General features: G+C 66.1%; 1 protein-coding gene across 4 annotated transcripts; it reads right to left on the minus strand.

Moving 5' to 3' along the window:
• Nucleotides 1-300: 300 nt before the first annotated feature.
• Nucleotides 301-14,084, minus strand: LOC111156990 (zinc finger MIZ-type containing 2). 4 transcript variants are annotated; one of them, XM_022518181.1, is made up of 19 exons: nt 14,023-14,084; nt 8,590-8,724; nt 8,332-8,446; nt 7,900-8,102; nt 7,561-7,753; nt 7,098-7,361; nt 6,775-6,930; nt 6,120-6,197; nt 5,754-5,922; nt 5,019-5,163; nt 4,721-4,931; nt 4,226-4,331; nt 3,958-4,115; nt 3,461-3,528; nt 3,128-3,196; nt 2,673-2,917; nt 2,145-2,314; nt 1,820-2,059; nt 301-1,215 (listed from the first exon to the last, which is right to left on the minus strand). In XM_022518181.1, the coding sequence occupies exons 2-19, from the start codon at nt 8,637-8,639 to the stop codon at nt 1,108-1,110; spliced, it is 2,748 nt and encodes a 915-aa protein (XP_022373889.1). In that variant the 5' UTR covers nt 8,640-8,724; nt 14,023-14,084; the 3' UTR covers nt 301-1,107. The 4 variants fall into 4 exon arrangements, with proteins under 4 accessions (XP_022373889.1, XP_022373892.1, XP_022373888.1 ...); XM_022518184.1 differs by lacking the exon at nt 6,120-6,197; XM_022518180.1 differs by having other exon boundaries at nt 1,154-2,059.

Below are 14,084 nucleotides of genomic sequence, written 5' to 3' on the forward strand. Positions count from 1 at the left end.
CATGGGCCTCCTGGAGCTGCTGTCTGGAGCCAGCCCAGCCTTCAGCCCTGGTCCCTCCAGAGGCCCCTGACTCGACAGCTGGCTCCCTGCCCCAGGCACACCCACACAAGGTGACAGGGTGGCAGATGTGTCTCCTGGCTCTAGTGACACTTCACAAAATAGTTCTCTGGCAGAAGCCAACTTGGAAAATTCCAGAGACAGGGAAATTTACCATGAGGCGGGAACAGCTGGGTCTGGGCTAGGAACAGAGCCCCGCCCACGTGGGGAACGCAGGCCGGCACGAAGGAGGGACCCGGCAGGCCCGCGGTGAGGGAGTCCTTTAATAGAGATGGGCAGACATGGGACACAACTTGGCCCTGGGCCAGTGGGGGCAGTGGCTCCTCCTCCCCCACCTGGCTTGGCCTCAGAGTGGACACGGGAAAGGCAGTTTTAAAAAACACAGCGGGACTGATTCTTCACTTTCACGGAAAAGGGGACCTCGGAGGAGCAGCCCGCTGGAGAATCTGTACACAGAGCGGGTCTCCGCGCCCAGCCCTTTGGGCCGAAGCCTGCGGCCACCCCACCCCCGCTGGAGGGACGGGCCATCCACACCCGCAGTGTCCCTGCGTTATGTACATCGTTGTGCTTTCGAGCGCCCCGCCCTGAAGCCTTAGCCTGGAGCCTCCAGTGGGAAGAGGGTCCCACTCCCACTGCGAGCTCGGACTCAGGAGAGAGTAGCCCTGCTCCTCGCCCGTGAGCAAAGGGCTCGTTGAGACAGAAGGGTCAGTGCTGGACAAGATGCAGGCTGGTGGGAGCAGGCAGGACCGGGGGCACCGGGGCAAAGCGTGAGGCCAGGGTAGCAGGTGTGTGTGGGCGGGGCAAAGCTGGGGTGGGGGTGGGGCCAGGCGGTGGCTTGGGGCGGGGCTGAGCATCTAGTAGAACCCCATTCCCCACTGGAGAGGGGGGCTCGGGGGTCCACCCGCGGCCCCCTCCCACCCAGCGCAGATGCTTCCAGTGTCAGGGGCCAGGCGGCTGGCCCGGCCCTGGCTCTGGGTCCACAGGTGGGGAGGGGCGGGGCACGGTGATGTCTGCTGGCGCGACCCCGCTGGCTGGGTGGGGTCTACAGGATCAGTTGTTCTCGAAGAGAGAGAGCAGGTCGTCATTGTTGTTTGTGGGGAGGTCAGGCGGGCCCAGGTAGGACAGCAGTTCCTCCGGGTTGGTCAGTTCTGGGAGCAGCTGGGGACAAAGCAAAGCCATCAGCGGCTCTGGCCTCGGACCCACCACAGCCCTGCACGGGACCCTGACCCTCAGCCTGCACAGAGCCTCCCCCTGCCGGAGGCCGCTCTTGGAGCAGGAATCATTGCACATGGGTTGTCCAAGGCCAGCCAGGGACGCGTGGTGCCGGCAGGGCCAGTGCAGGGGGTGGGCTCGCTGGCGCTCGCGACCCACTATTCGGAGCGGCTCTAACTTCCCTCAGCATGAACTTCAGGGAGTTTGGGTTATTCAGGTTGAGGACAGTTACCTGCGTTTCACACACTGATTCTGGCTCACCCAGCAAGGGGCGTTGGACAGGCCAGCCCGCACCCCGAGCCAGTGTGGTCAGTTCCAAGCCCAGTCTTCTTGGGCGCTCGACAGTTCCCAGAGCCAACCCTGCGGCTACGGCAGGTGCCCGACCTCCTCGCCGGGGCTGATACTACCTGCCCAGCTCTCCTGGCTCTGGAAGTCACTGGGGCGGCGGCGTTCTCCCTTCTATGAAGCATGTGGACCCTGGGGACGATGTGCATGCCATCCTCCCCAGCCCCAGCTCCCACGTGCTCCCCAGCATGGGGCCCGTACTCACATCCAGGGCTGGTTCCGGGGCCTCCCCCGCCCCAGACATGGGGGGCCCCATCACGCCTGTGGCCGCACTGAAGGCCAGCTCGCCGATGGGGCCCGAGCTCCCTGGGCCCAGGGGCTGCCGGGATGCTGGGGGAGGGTTTGGATGGTGCAGCTGGGGCCCTGGGGGCCCCCCAAGGCTGGGAGCATGCAGCCCCTGTGGCCCGGGGTTGTGGGACGGGTCCAGGTGACCCGCTGGTGCCATCTGAGGAAGGAGGGAAGAACCTGGTCAGATGGCCCTGGGCCCCCCTCCCTGGAAGCTGACCCCCCGACCCTCTGCCGGCACTGACCTGCCCTGGGAGACAGGGGGCAGACTTCTCTGGTGTCAGGAGGCTGCTGGGAAGGTCAGACTGATAGGAGCTGGGGGGCAGCCCTGTGGTGAACTCAGGAAGGGCCGGGGTGCTGGGTGTGGCGGGCGGGTAGGAGTCAGGGAAGGTCCCAGGTCCCAGGAAGCTGGAACCTGAGAGTAGAGCCGGTCCTGGGTGAGGCCTGGGAGCTCGCGCTGGTGGAGTGGTCCGGGGAGGGGGGACCCCAGTGGTCTCCCGCAGGTAGTGCCAGACCTCACAGGAAAGGGCCCTTCTCATCACAGACGTTGCTCTGAGACCCGCCTCACCCAAATACACCCACACGTGCGGTCAGAGAGGCCCCAGAAGCAAGCTGGCAGAAGGTCCCTGCTCCTCAGCTACCGCCCACCCCCACGGCCACGTCCCCAGGAGGCCCCAGGTGCGGGACCCGCGTGGTGGCGCTGCAGTGGTCTGAAGAGGACGGACCGTTTGCCCGCAGCAGCTGCGTCCCCGGGCCCAGCCCGCCGTACTCACCCTGGCCAGGGTAGTCGCCAGGGGCCGGGGCCGAGGGGGGCTGCAGGGGGGCGAACGGGGCGGCCCCGGGGCCCAGGGCCGCGATCATCTCCATGACGCTGGGCATGAGCACGTGCGCGGGGCTCACGGTGCGGCAGCGTTTCAGCACGGGCCCATCGGGTTCCTCCTTGATGTGCACGTCGGGCTTCACAGGCACCGGCTTCCAGCTGCACGTGGGGTCGATGGTGATCTCCTCGTAGTCAGAGCTGGCCGGGGACACGTGCGCTACTCACCCGCTGTCCTGCTGCCTCTCCCGGCCTCCAAGACTCGTGGCCACCCGGCACGTTCCATGGGCCCAGGGAGGGGGGGAGGCTGTGGGTTCCGGCCATGGCAGAGCAGCGGGGTGGGGGGCGCCTCCCAGCCATCCTGGAGCTGCCCGCTGCTAACCGCCGCCTGAGCGAGGGGCGGACACTTACTTCTGAATGTAAATGAGAATCCCCAGCATGTACTGGTCCACCTCCAGCCCCTCCAGCAACGCCGTCTTGCTGTCGGAAACCAAGAGGATGGGGCTAGGAGGCCTGTCACTGCTCCGCTCCGTCACTGTGCCCGAGGCCAGCCCGTGGGAGGTGACCCCTCAGGAAGGGGATCCCGCGTGTGACGTCTCTGCCCTGAGCCACAGCGTCCTCGTCTGGGCTGCGACCACCGAACCTGACTTAGGTATTTCCTGGTGCTGCGGGGGGAGCGGATGGCTTCTGACAAGGACCACCCTGCACCCTGGGCCGCCGTGAGGGCGTCTCAGGGATACTCACTTGCACACGGGGCATCTCCAGGTCCCCCGCTCACAGTTGAGCTGTAGGTAGGACTCTAGGTCGAAGCACTGTTGGGGGCAGGAGAGGTGGCTTCTCACACGGGGGCCGGGAGTGACCTGGCCGCACCCCACGATCGAGCCACGTGCTTCTGGGCTGATCTGCTCGCGTGTGGAGAAGCCACACGTGCCAGGCTTTTCCCAGGGCGCCCTTCCTAACAGACAGTCCTCACGGGGACTGGGATGCCACGAGGCCAAAGGCCTGGGCATCTGTGCTGAAGGGCCGCGTCCAGGACGCAGTGTCCAAGGAGACCCCGTGGCGGAGCGTCGGGGATCCAAGGGGTCCTCCTGGGGCCTCGGGAGGGCCGCACCCGCGGCCTCGTCGCCTTTTGAGAGGAAACCCCGCGAATGCAGGGGAGCGGACTGTCCTCGGAGACAGGGGAGGGCGCGACAGAGAACCACGGTCACAAGTCCCAGCAGAGCTCCACAGGGACCACCCACCTGGATGTGGCGGCAGTCGTGGCCGCGGGCGGGGAGCTGGATCCTGCGGAAGGTGATGGGGCACTTGAGGGACACCTTGATGGCCGTCTGCTCCACGCCGTCCTCGCCGTTGGGCCCGGGCGCGCCGGGGACGGTTCCGCTGCTGAAGTCGCGCTTTACTGGTGTCGACAGGGCAGAGGCTAGATGCAGGGGCTGCCGCTGGCACCACAGCCCCAAGGACCATGTGGGCCGCCCACTGTCCCCCCGGCCCCCCGGCAGGGCCACTCACTCTTGCTGACACAGTGCTCGGCAGGCAGGAGGCGCTTCTTGAGCAAGCCCTGCAGCACGGCGCGCACGGCCGGCCGGTGCACCAGCTGCAGCACGAACAGGTGCGACTGCGGCGGGAGGGGCCGGTCAGGACTGCGGCCGGGAGCTTCCCCTGCTCTGGAGCCCCCATGCCGCGGGCCAGCCACCGCCAGGGAGAACGCCGGCATCTGGGAGCCCCTGGCCTACGGCAGCCCCGTGACCCCCCCCAGAGCCGGCTGGGGCGCGCCCGGCTGCCCCCTTCACCCCGGTGAGTCCCAGCGAGGCTTTCGGGATGGGCAGCTGGGGGGGGGGCCTGCTGAGCCTCCTTGTGCGGAGATGGGGTCAGCAGGAACGCCCCGTCCGCCTACGCGGGCCTCGTCGGGAAGCAGGGAGGCGGCTCCACGCTGTGGGGCCGGGAGATGAGACGCGGGGGGGGGGGGGGGGCGGGGGGGGGGGGGGGGACGGGGGGGGCACTCACGCAGCAGCAGGCTGTGACCGTGATCTGGATGGTGTTGCGGCCCGGCTGGCACACATGCTTCAGGTACAGGGGCTTGTGGGAGGTCTTGTTGTCGCCGCGCTCGATGGTGAGCGGGGTGGCGTTGACGCTGACCTGCACCGAGGCCGGCCAGTTGGTGTTCATCTGCCGGTCCTCGTGGTGGTAGCACTTGAACTGCAGCTCCAGGTCAGGCCTGCGCGGGCCGGGCGCACAGTGAGGACAGGCCGGCGGGGACGCGGGGACGGGGTTGGGGCCACACGCCGGGCCGGCGCCAGCTCACCTCAGCATTAGGGTCTTGTAGACGGAGTCGCGCAGCTGGAAGGCGTGGTTGCTCACGGCCAGGTTGTGCTGCAGGCGGAAGGGTTCCAGGACCACCCCATCGCGCACGGGGAAGGTCAGCCGCAGCTCGTCACAGGGGCCGCTGCCTGGGAGCGGGCCATGCTGGCGTGAGCCAGCAGCTGGCACGGAGGACACCCCCCCCCCCGCACCCCTTACCGCAGGGATGTGGGCCAGGGAGCAGGGCCCCTCCTCCCCCACCTCGGGGCTGGGCTGTGGGCAGCATCTCCCCCAGGGCCCCAGGATCTTGGGATCCCGCTGTTCCATCCTGCCTCAGGCACCTGGCCCAGGGTCCCCTAAATTATGACTGGAGAACGTGCCCCAGACCCAGTAAAAGAGGGTGCCGCTGGTGCTTTCGGGAGGGGTGGGAGGCTGCGGAGGTGTGAATGGACCCCCATCACCATCCCCACGCTTGAGCTAGGTTTCTAGGACCTCAGGTTCTGCTCTGGCGGTCTACCCCGGACCAGGGGGTCCCTAGCCGGGAGAAGACTTCAAGGGACGCAGAGACCCCCTAAAATGATCCAGAGTTTCGTGTGCACGCGTGTCTTTCTAGAGAGAAGATCCACACCTTGAAAAATCCACTAAGACGTCTATGGGTGAAAGATGGGGGTGTGGGCCCCCAATCTCCATGTCCCCAGAGGACCCCAGCCCAAGCAAGCTGAGAACAGGCGACACTCACTGGGGGGTGATGGGTGCAAGGAGCTCACACTGGGCTTGAGGTCGGGCAGGAAGGGAGACTTGACCTCCTGGCTGGCGGACATGTAGGGGACGCTGCTGCCAGGCGTCATGGGCGGCGTGGGGCTCCCCGGCAGTGGGGAGCTGGGGTAGCCAGGGATGGAACGGGCGGACTGTGGGGTCGAGCAAACGGTCAAGGTGGAATGGTGGGGGGCGGGGTTTGTTCTTGGAGTGCCCGCCGGAACAGTGAGGACAGAAGAGAGCGGGGGCAGTCCCAGGGGGCTCTGGTTGGGCACCCCCAATTTCCTCCTGCTTGGGTGCCCTCTCTCCATGGGCCCACCCCGTGAGCCTCCCGCCCGTCTGCCCGTACCCCACTCAGGCCAGGCTGGCTGTAGCTGACGCTCCCCCCGTTGAAGCTGGCGCCCTGCCCGTTGAACTGCTCTGTGGGCTGCAGGAGAGAAAAGTGCATGCGCCCAGGGCCCCGGCCTGGCCCCCGCACTTAACCCTAGGAGGGGGCTGGGGGCAGGACGCCCACCGCACACAGGGGCACTGGCCTCTAGTCTCTTCTTTGGACGCTCTCTTCCTTCGGCAAGTAATCAACAAGGGGCTCACAGTAATTTACGACATCACTACTCCAGGAACGGAGATAGACTACTCACCCCCCCCAAGTTAGAAGGGTCGCAGGAGAGCCAGGGAGAGGACAAAAAAACACACCTCCTCCTCCCCACATGCCCCCGATGGGCCCGTCCCCAGCAAGCAGAGGGTATGTGGTCACTGTTCCCTAAAAAACATTCAAGTGGCCTGGGGGCCTGCCCACCACCCGCTCCCTACAGCGATTTTCTGAGCAGATACACATATCCTGCAGAGGATCCTTTCAGAACTGGATCCCTGCACTGCTTGGGACCCCCGCGGAGCTCCGGGCTGCCCGCTCACTCTCATTCCTCCGGGCCAGCTCCCTTGTCAGCCTGGCTAGGGCCCAGCACAGGGCCCCGCGGGGTGCGGTGGGCCAGAGGGCCCAACCCTACCTTGTAGTGCAATCCTGCAGGGCCGGCGGCTGGCAGGGCCTGGGCCACACTCTGCTGCAGGGGCAGCCGGTGCCCAGGGTAGGAGGAAGGGGTGGGAGGCTGCCCAGCGCCAGGTGCATACTGGCTTCCGGGCAGGTTCTGCTGCCCGGGGTAAACCTGAGGGACAGAAGGGGCGCTGTGCTAGGGCAACGGCTGTTGGGGAAGCCAGCTCCCAGGGAGGACGCGGCGCCCACCCCATCAGGCGTGGCCGCTTCCCTCCCGCGGACGACCGCACCCGCCGCGGCTCTGGGTGCAGCTGGGACGAGGGCGGTCCGGACGCTCACCTCACTGGAGTAGGCCCTCTTGAGCCCCTGTCGGGGCAGCGGCTGGGCCTGGGGAGGCCCGGGGTACCCGTGCTGGGGCAGGCGCTGCCCTGCATACAGGGGTGCCATGCCTGTTGCCCGGGTGGGGTTCATGCCCATGGGGCTCATGCCAGAGGGGCCCAGCAGCCCTCCCACGGCGGCAGGGTTCATACTGCTGGGGACGCTGGGCCCCCGGGGACCTCCGTGCTGCAGGAACTGGTTGTTAAAAGCCTGCCCAGCCCCCATCTGGGAAGAGAAGACAGGAGCCATTCAGGCCAACCCCCAACCTTGGGCGCCACCCAGGGACCCCCACCGTGCCTCCCCCCTGCCCCCCACTTTATCTCACTACACACCCGTCCCCAGACCCTGACCCTGGTTGCCCAACCGGTCCCTGCTTTCCAGACCAGCACATGTGGGCGCTCCGGGGGGAGCGGCCAAGCCTCACCGCTCCGTACTGGCTCAGCTCCTGGCTCTGCTTCTCCTGGAGGGCGGCCACGGTGGCCGTGGCGGTGGCCGTGGCTGTGGCCGCAGCAGCAGCCACCGCGGCCGCCGCCGCCGCCTGGGTGAAATCGGTGGAGGGTCGTGTGGCATGTGAGGGCAGACCCAGGCCCCCGGGCCCCCCCGGACCGCCCGCATACCTGCGGGAGACACACAGGGCCGGGCTCAGCAGAGCTGGCTGCCCATCACCTGGGGGGAGCCACACGGTAGTTCCTGGGGCTCTGCTCGCGTGCACACAGCCCTGGGGGGGCCCCCAGCAGCGCAGCCAGGGAAGGGTCCTGCTTACCCAGCGGAGAAGCCGGGGCCGCCAGGGTAGCCCCCGCGGCCGTACACCCCCTGCGGCACGAAGCCCTTGCTGGTGGTGCCGTCAGCAAACGCCTGCTGTCCAAGGCACTGTGGGGAGCTCAGGGCAGAGCCGCTGCCAGCCACGCCGGGCATCACAGAGCCGCCGGGGGGGCTCCCTGCAGGGCCCATGGGGTTCCCCAAAACCTACGGGGAACAAGAACCACCGGTGAGCACCACCCACACAACTTACTTCATGCGGTCGCTCCAAGAAGAGGCCTGGTGGCGGGGGCGGGGGTGGGGGGTGGGGGTGAGGCAAGGGGGCAGAGGTGAGGGGAGGAGAGCAGGGGTGGGATGCAGGGCGGGAGCGGCATGAAGGCCAGAAGACTCCATTTCTCCCTGAGGTCCGGGGGGGGGCCCCCAGGCGCGGGCTCACCTGGCTCTGGGCCGCGTTGCCGACGCCCCACACGGTCGTGACCACGGACAGCGATCCTGCAGGCTGAGTGGCGCTCTGTTGCCAAGGCACTGCCTCGTAAGCAAACGGACCATCACTGCGAGCAGAGAGACGGGTCAGAGGCCCGGGTCAGGAGCGCCCTGCTGGGGAGGCTGAGCGCGGGAGCAGCAAGGTCCCGCCCCGCCACCAGGCCCGCACCCCTGCGGCCTGAGGAGGGAGCGCAGCAGGAGCCCCACTCACCCGTGTGGCGTGGGGGGCAGGGCGGGTTTCACGGGGTGCATGGGGTTCATTGGCTTTGGAGCAGCCTAAAGGCCAGGTCTGTAGGTGGCAGGAAGTGGTCCTCACTGCTGGTGACGTGGGACTCAGCTGCTCTGGCTGCCAGGACAGGAGGGAGGACATCAGCGGAGAGCAGCTGGGGGCTGTCGGCAGCCTGCAGGGAGCCCTGAGCACCAGGCCCCCCGGCGCTGTGCTGCCAGAGGGAGGGCAGGGTGACACCGGCGTCTGAGGGCCACCTTGCCCTGCGCTGCCCGCCCTGCCCATCCTCTGCCTGCCTCAGCCCCAAACCCCAGCCTGGAAGCCAGCATTAACCCTTTCTGGCCAGGACCTGGACCAGCTCTGGGAGCAGGCTTTCTGAACCCCAATACCTTCCACGCTCGCCCTCCCACACAAAGGCCTGGATATCTGTAAGAGTCAGGGAGCATCTGGGACCCGATTGCCCGAAGCCCCCAAGAAAGCGCCAGGGGGCAGTTCAAGGCCAGAGCCAGGGAGGAGGCTGGAGAGGAGCACCCGGGGGCACCATCTGCTCACGCTCCGAGGCCTGCCTGCTGCAGAAGGAGCGCTGGTAACCGGGGGGAGCGAGCTCAGCCGCCCTCCGCCCTCCCCACTGCCCAGGATGGCACGCTGCTGCTACAGCAAGTCCCCCAAGGGCTGCTCTGGGGTCCAAGGGTGCCATCTGGGACTGGTGTGGGCACAAGGCCAGGCAGGCAGACCTGACTCACCGGACAGGGTTCCCAAAAGGGGAGGGATCCACACACAGAGCCAAGGGCGGAGGGCTGACAGGTGCCCGTGGACATGGCAAGGGGCCAATGGGAACACAGCAGCAGGGCCAGTGGATGCTTGCAGGACCCGTGTGCCCTGCCTGGGGCTTTCTCCTACCCCGTGAGGCTCACTCTCTCCCATTTACTGTCTCAGAAAAACCAGTGACGGAGGGCTAGGCCACTCACATCCTCCAACACCCCCAAAAGCAAGTCCAGACCCTTGCTGGCACGGCTGGGGCCACGTCCATACGTGCTTCTGCCTGGTCTCAGCACAGACACAGGCTGGCGATGGTCCTCAGGGGGTACCCTGGGGGTCCTGGGTGGGGACCTCTGGACGTTGACGTTCTGTCCCAGAGCACCGCTGCCTTTCTGGGGCTGCGAGGCCTCACACACGCACACAGACACATCACCTGGGCCAGGCTAACCTCCGATGTCTCAGTCCTGCCGCCTCGGCACTCTCAGGGCGTCCTTCAGGCCCAGGAGTGAGAAAGTGGCTCCAGCACCCACCCGGCCCCGAGACTCACATTCCTGAGTGCTGCCCAGGCACCTCCAGAAGGTCACGTCCTCTGGAAATACAGCCCTGGAGGGGCGTGGGGGGTGGGTCCCTCAGTGGGGACCTGGGGGAGAAGGGGTGCAGTGGGGACTGCGATCCGGAGCCTCCCCCACCGAGCACGGAGGTACGTGTGTCCTGGAGTTGCAGCGTGGCTGGGCCCGGGCCGGGTGAGGGGAGGGAGAGACAAGTGGGCTTGCTCACCTCACAGCTGGCTCTGCTTCCCTTCCCCGCCAGACCAGGCCCCATTCAGGAAACAGGGGCCAGAAAAAGCAGGGGTCAGTGGGTCCGGAAGGCTCTAGACCCCTGGACTCTGGGCAGAGGCAAGCGTGGGAGCCAGGACATGACCAGGCAAGGGAAGACTGGTCCCTACGGGTCCAACTCCAGGATGGGGATGGGGGTGGGAGGTACGGATGGACAGACCTGCCAGTAGGTCAGTGGAACAGACCAGAGAACCAGCTGGTCTCTGACGAAGGTACAGAAAACATGCACTGGAGGAAACCTGCCATTTCAACACGAGGTGCCAGAGACGCTGGACTCCCGCGCAAAACACAAAGCAAAACCAAACCCTAATCTTCCCGTCGCGCATAGAAATCAACTCAAAATGTGCCACAGATTCAAATGTCCAGCACAAAGTTGTAAACCCTTTGGAAACACCCCGGAGAGAATCTTCGGGATCCAGAGCCGAGAGCCCTCCCACAACACACCGAAAGCACACGTCCTAGAAGAGCAAACAGAGAGCCTGTCTGCAGAGCCCAGACGGGATGAAGCTACGGACCGGACCGGGCGCTGCCTTCGAGAGCCACGTCCCTGACAAAGCGTTAGCATCTAGAATATATAAACAATTCTCAAAACTCAAAACTCAAGAAACCCCAGAAACCCACCCAGAAACTGGGCAGAAGAACAGACATTTCACCGATGAGGCGGTAGGGACAGTGAGTCAGTGCTCAGGGCCGGGGTCCAATCCACGGAGCCGGGGTCCCACATCAGGGGCATCAGGCACGGGCAGAGTAACCACTGGGAGCCCTGGCTGCACCCCCCTCGGAGCCGCTAGGACAATGCCAGCGCCGGCCGGGCAAGGGGACCCGGACCTCGTCCCCACGGTGGCTGGGAACAGACCGGGGGCAGCCGCTCTGGACCACAGTTCCGTGGCTTCCCGTAAAACAAAGCACGCAGCCACCCCATGAACCAGAGATAGCACTTCTGAACATTCATCTCCGAGAACTGTAAACGTCCGGTCACAGGAGAACCTGTGTGTACGTGCTGCCAGCAGCCCGCAGGGATCTCGGGGGACCATGCTGTGTGGGAAACGCCAGTCCCGGGAGGTTCCACACGTAGGGTTCCCTTTACGTAACACTCCCGAGATGACAGAATCCCAGAACCAGAGCGCAGAGCGCGCCGCCAGGTGGGGAGGAGGGAGACAGGTGTGAACACAAGGTGGGGAAGGCCGTGTCTGTATCTCAGCTGGCGCCACCTGGCCTCCTGCTGGGACATGTCCTACAGCTCTGTAAGATGGCATCACCAGGGAAGCCAGGTAAAGGACACGGGGTTGTTTTTTTACAGCCACACGTGAATCCAAAATTCCCCCAAAATTAAACTTCAGAGAAGGAACCGCCACCGCCCGGCCCGCTGTCTCCATAGGGAGGCCCATGGCAACCATCCCTCCCCCCAAGCTGGAGGGCCTGGCTGGGCCCGCTCTGGTCCCACAGGCAGCGGCCAGAGTCCCTGGGGCTGGAGGGCTCCGCTCCGAGCTCCCGCTTCCCCAGCGTGGCCTCCGGGACTTCAGCCTCACCTGCAGGGCTGGAGCCTGAAGACCACATTTCTAATGGGTCCATGGGCAAGGATGCTGCTGATACAGGCGCCCCAGTGTGAGAGCCGGGGGGGGGGGGGGGGGGGGGGGGCGGGGACTCCAGGGGCCTGGGGTCCCCGGCAGACTCCTACGTCCCATGGGTCGGGGGAATTCCACCCCCAAGACTTCTTTGTTGTGAACGAGACCACAGATGTTTCCAGTTCCCCGAGTTGACTGCGAGTTGACTGTGTGGCTGTATGGGTGTGTATGGGTGTGTGTGTGACTTCCTGCCAGGCCAAGTCTGTCTCCTCCCTGAGAAGACCTACACTCTCCGTGACCCTCTGCTCCTGACAGAGGGAGAGGGGAGGTCTGAGCGCAGACCCTCTTCTCACTTCCAGGCCTGGAAGGCAGAGCTGGGAAAGCCCAGGTGTGTGTGTGTGTGCGTGCAAGGAGGCCTGAGCAGGCCTCTGGGGGCTTCTGGCGGCCAGAGGCTCTCCTGTACGCAGCTCCAGCAGGAAGCCAGGACCCCTGGGCAGAACCCGGCATACTTAGAAGGCCCCACGGCTTTCTGTGGGTCAGGTCACATCTTCCTCCAGAAAAAGAGCTATAGAAAACTCACTACTCCGACCCCTCTTTCCCAGGGGCTCAGAGCAGCTACACCCAGTCTCCTGCGTCCCAACGAGAGGCAGACCTTAATGTGGGTCACCCCTCTTCCACCTCCACTCCGTCCCTGCTGCCTGGTCACCCAGGAGCAGCACACCCCATGACAAGCCACCTGACCTCAGGAGGACAGGCCTACTCCACAGTCCCAGAGCAGGGACGCTGGCAGCAGGGAGCCCGTGGTTCCAGGGAAAGTCTCCGACCAGAGGGACACCGGAGCCTGGGCTCCACTGGGTTCTGAGAGGGTGGAAATGATGGCTCCAGGGAGGCAGGACGACACAAGGCGGCGACTCACATGCTCAGGGAGCTGAAGTCCTGACGCTCTCCATGTGAGGTCACAACACTCATCCCAAACCCCCACGAATGAGTATCTACCCACAGACCAGATGCGGGACACTTCAGAGAGCAGCTAGAGCATTTCACTGCTCCAAGCCTCAGTTTACAATGTGTACAACGGGTACCTGGTGCCACTCTGGGACTGAGGAAAGGGGAGGACACATGCCCACCTTTACACTCTCAGCCCTGACCCCTGTAGTGGGGGCAGCTACCGCTGGACGCTTCAGGGGGAGGCCTGGCTGCCTGGTCTTCATTACCTTCCTCTCCACCCTGACTTCTACTCCCAGCCTGTAGCGAGCCCCTGGGCATGACAAATCCTCAGGCCCAGTACCCACAGGGTGAGGCTAAGACCCCCCTCCGGGATCCTGTTACCCCTCTCGAGCCCCTTCAACAGAGGCCCCCTGGCTCTAGCACACCAGGATTTGGTGGGTGAGTCTGTGTTCACCCTCTCTACATCCACCACCCTCTTACAGACCAAGTCACATGTTCTGTGTATGTCCCTGCGAGATCTCAGATAACACAACTGACTTACAGAGGGGGCCACGGGTGTTCTGCAACTATCAGGAAGAGAGCAGGGCAGGGTGGGAGAAGGATGGGGGGAGGGAGCAGGGCAGGGAGAGAGCAAGTCAGGGGGCGGTAAGGGGGAGCAGGGCAGCGGGGAAAGGGGACCAAGGCAGGGAGGGAGCAGGTCATAAGCGGAGAAGGGAGGGCGGCAGGGGACAGCGCAGAGGGAGAAAGAGGAGGATGAAGGGGGCAGGTCCGGGGAGCAGGTGACCCTCCCGCCTGGGCGTGAGCACGTCCGGTTGGGAAAGGGGTGTCCCCACGGAAACCACGGCCAGAGGCTGAAAGGTCTGCCGCCCCCGGGGCAGACCCGCGCGGGTCCCACATCGCCTCGCCGGTGGGAGCGCACTGCCCAGCACCAGCCCGGAAGGCGAGCCCACCGGCCAAGCGCGGCGTGGAGGCGGCGGAGCCAGGTGGGGCGAGGGCCCCGGGTCACCCGCCCCGCTCAGGAGGTCGCGGGGGCCGCGCACACCCCCCGGACGCTCGGCCGGCTTCCGGCTGCCCCAACAAAGGCTCAGGTGAGGGTCGCCCTACGCGCACGAGGACGGTGGGCCCAAGAGCACGACGCGCACGCGGCAGGTGCGGCAGGTGCGGCAGGTGGGCGGCGGGGCCGCCTCCAACCCGGCCCGAGCCCGGCGGAGGCGCCGCACCTGCCCGCCGCGCGCACCTGCCGCACCTGCCGCCCCCGCCGCCCGCACCCGTCCCCGGCCCCCCGGCCCCCGGCCCCCCGGCCCGCTCACCTCCTCCTGGCCCGGCCCGGCCTCTTGCCGCCGCGGCCCCCGGCCCGCGCCGCTCCATGCGC

This window comes from Enhydra lutris, unplaced genomic scaffold (genome assembly GCF_002288905.1).
Source record: "Enhydra lutris kenyoni isolate GAN:26980312 unplaced genomic scaffold, ASM228890v2 scaffoldscaffold51, whole genome shotgun sequence".
In the NCBI taxonomy this organism is placed as follows: domain Eukaryota; kingdom Metazoa; phylum Chordata; class Mammalia; order Carnivora; family Mustelidae; genus Enhydra; species Enhydra lutris.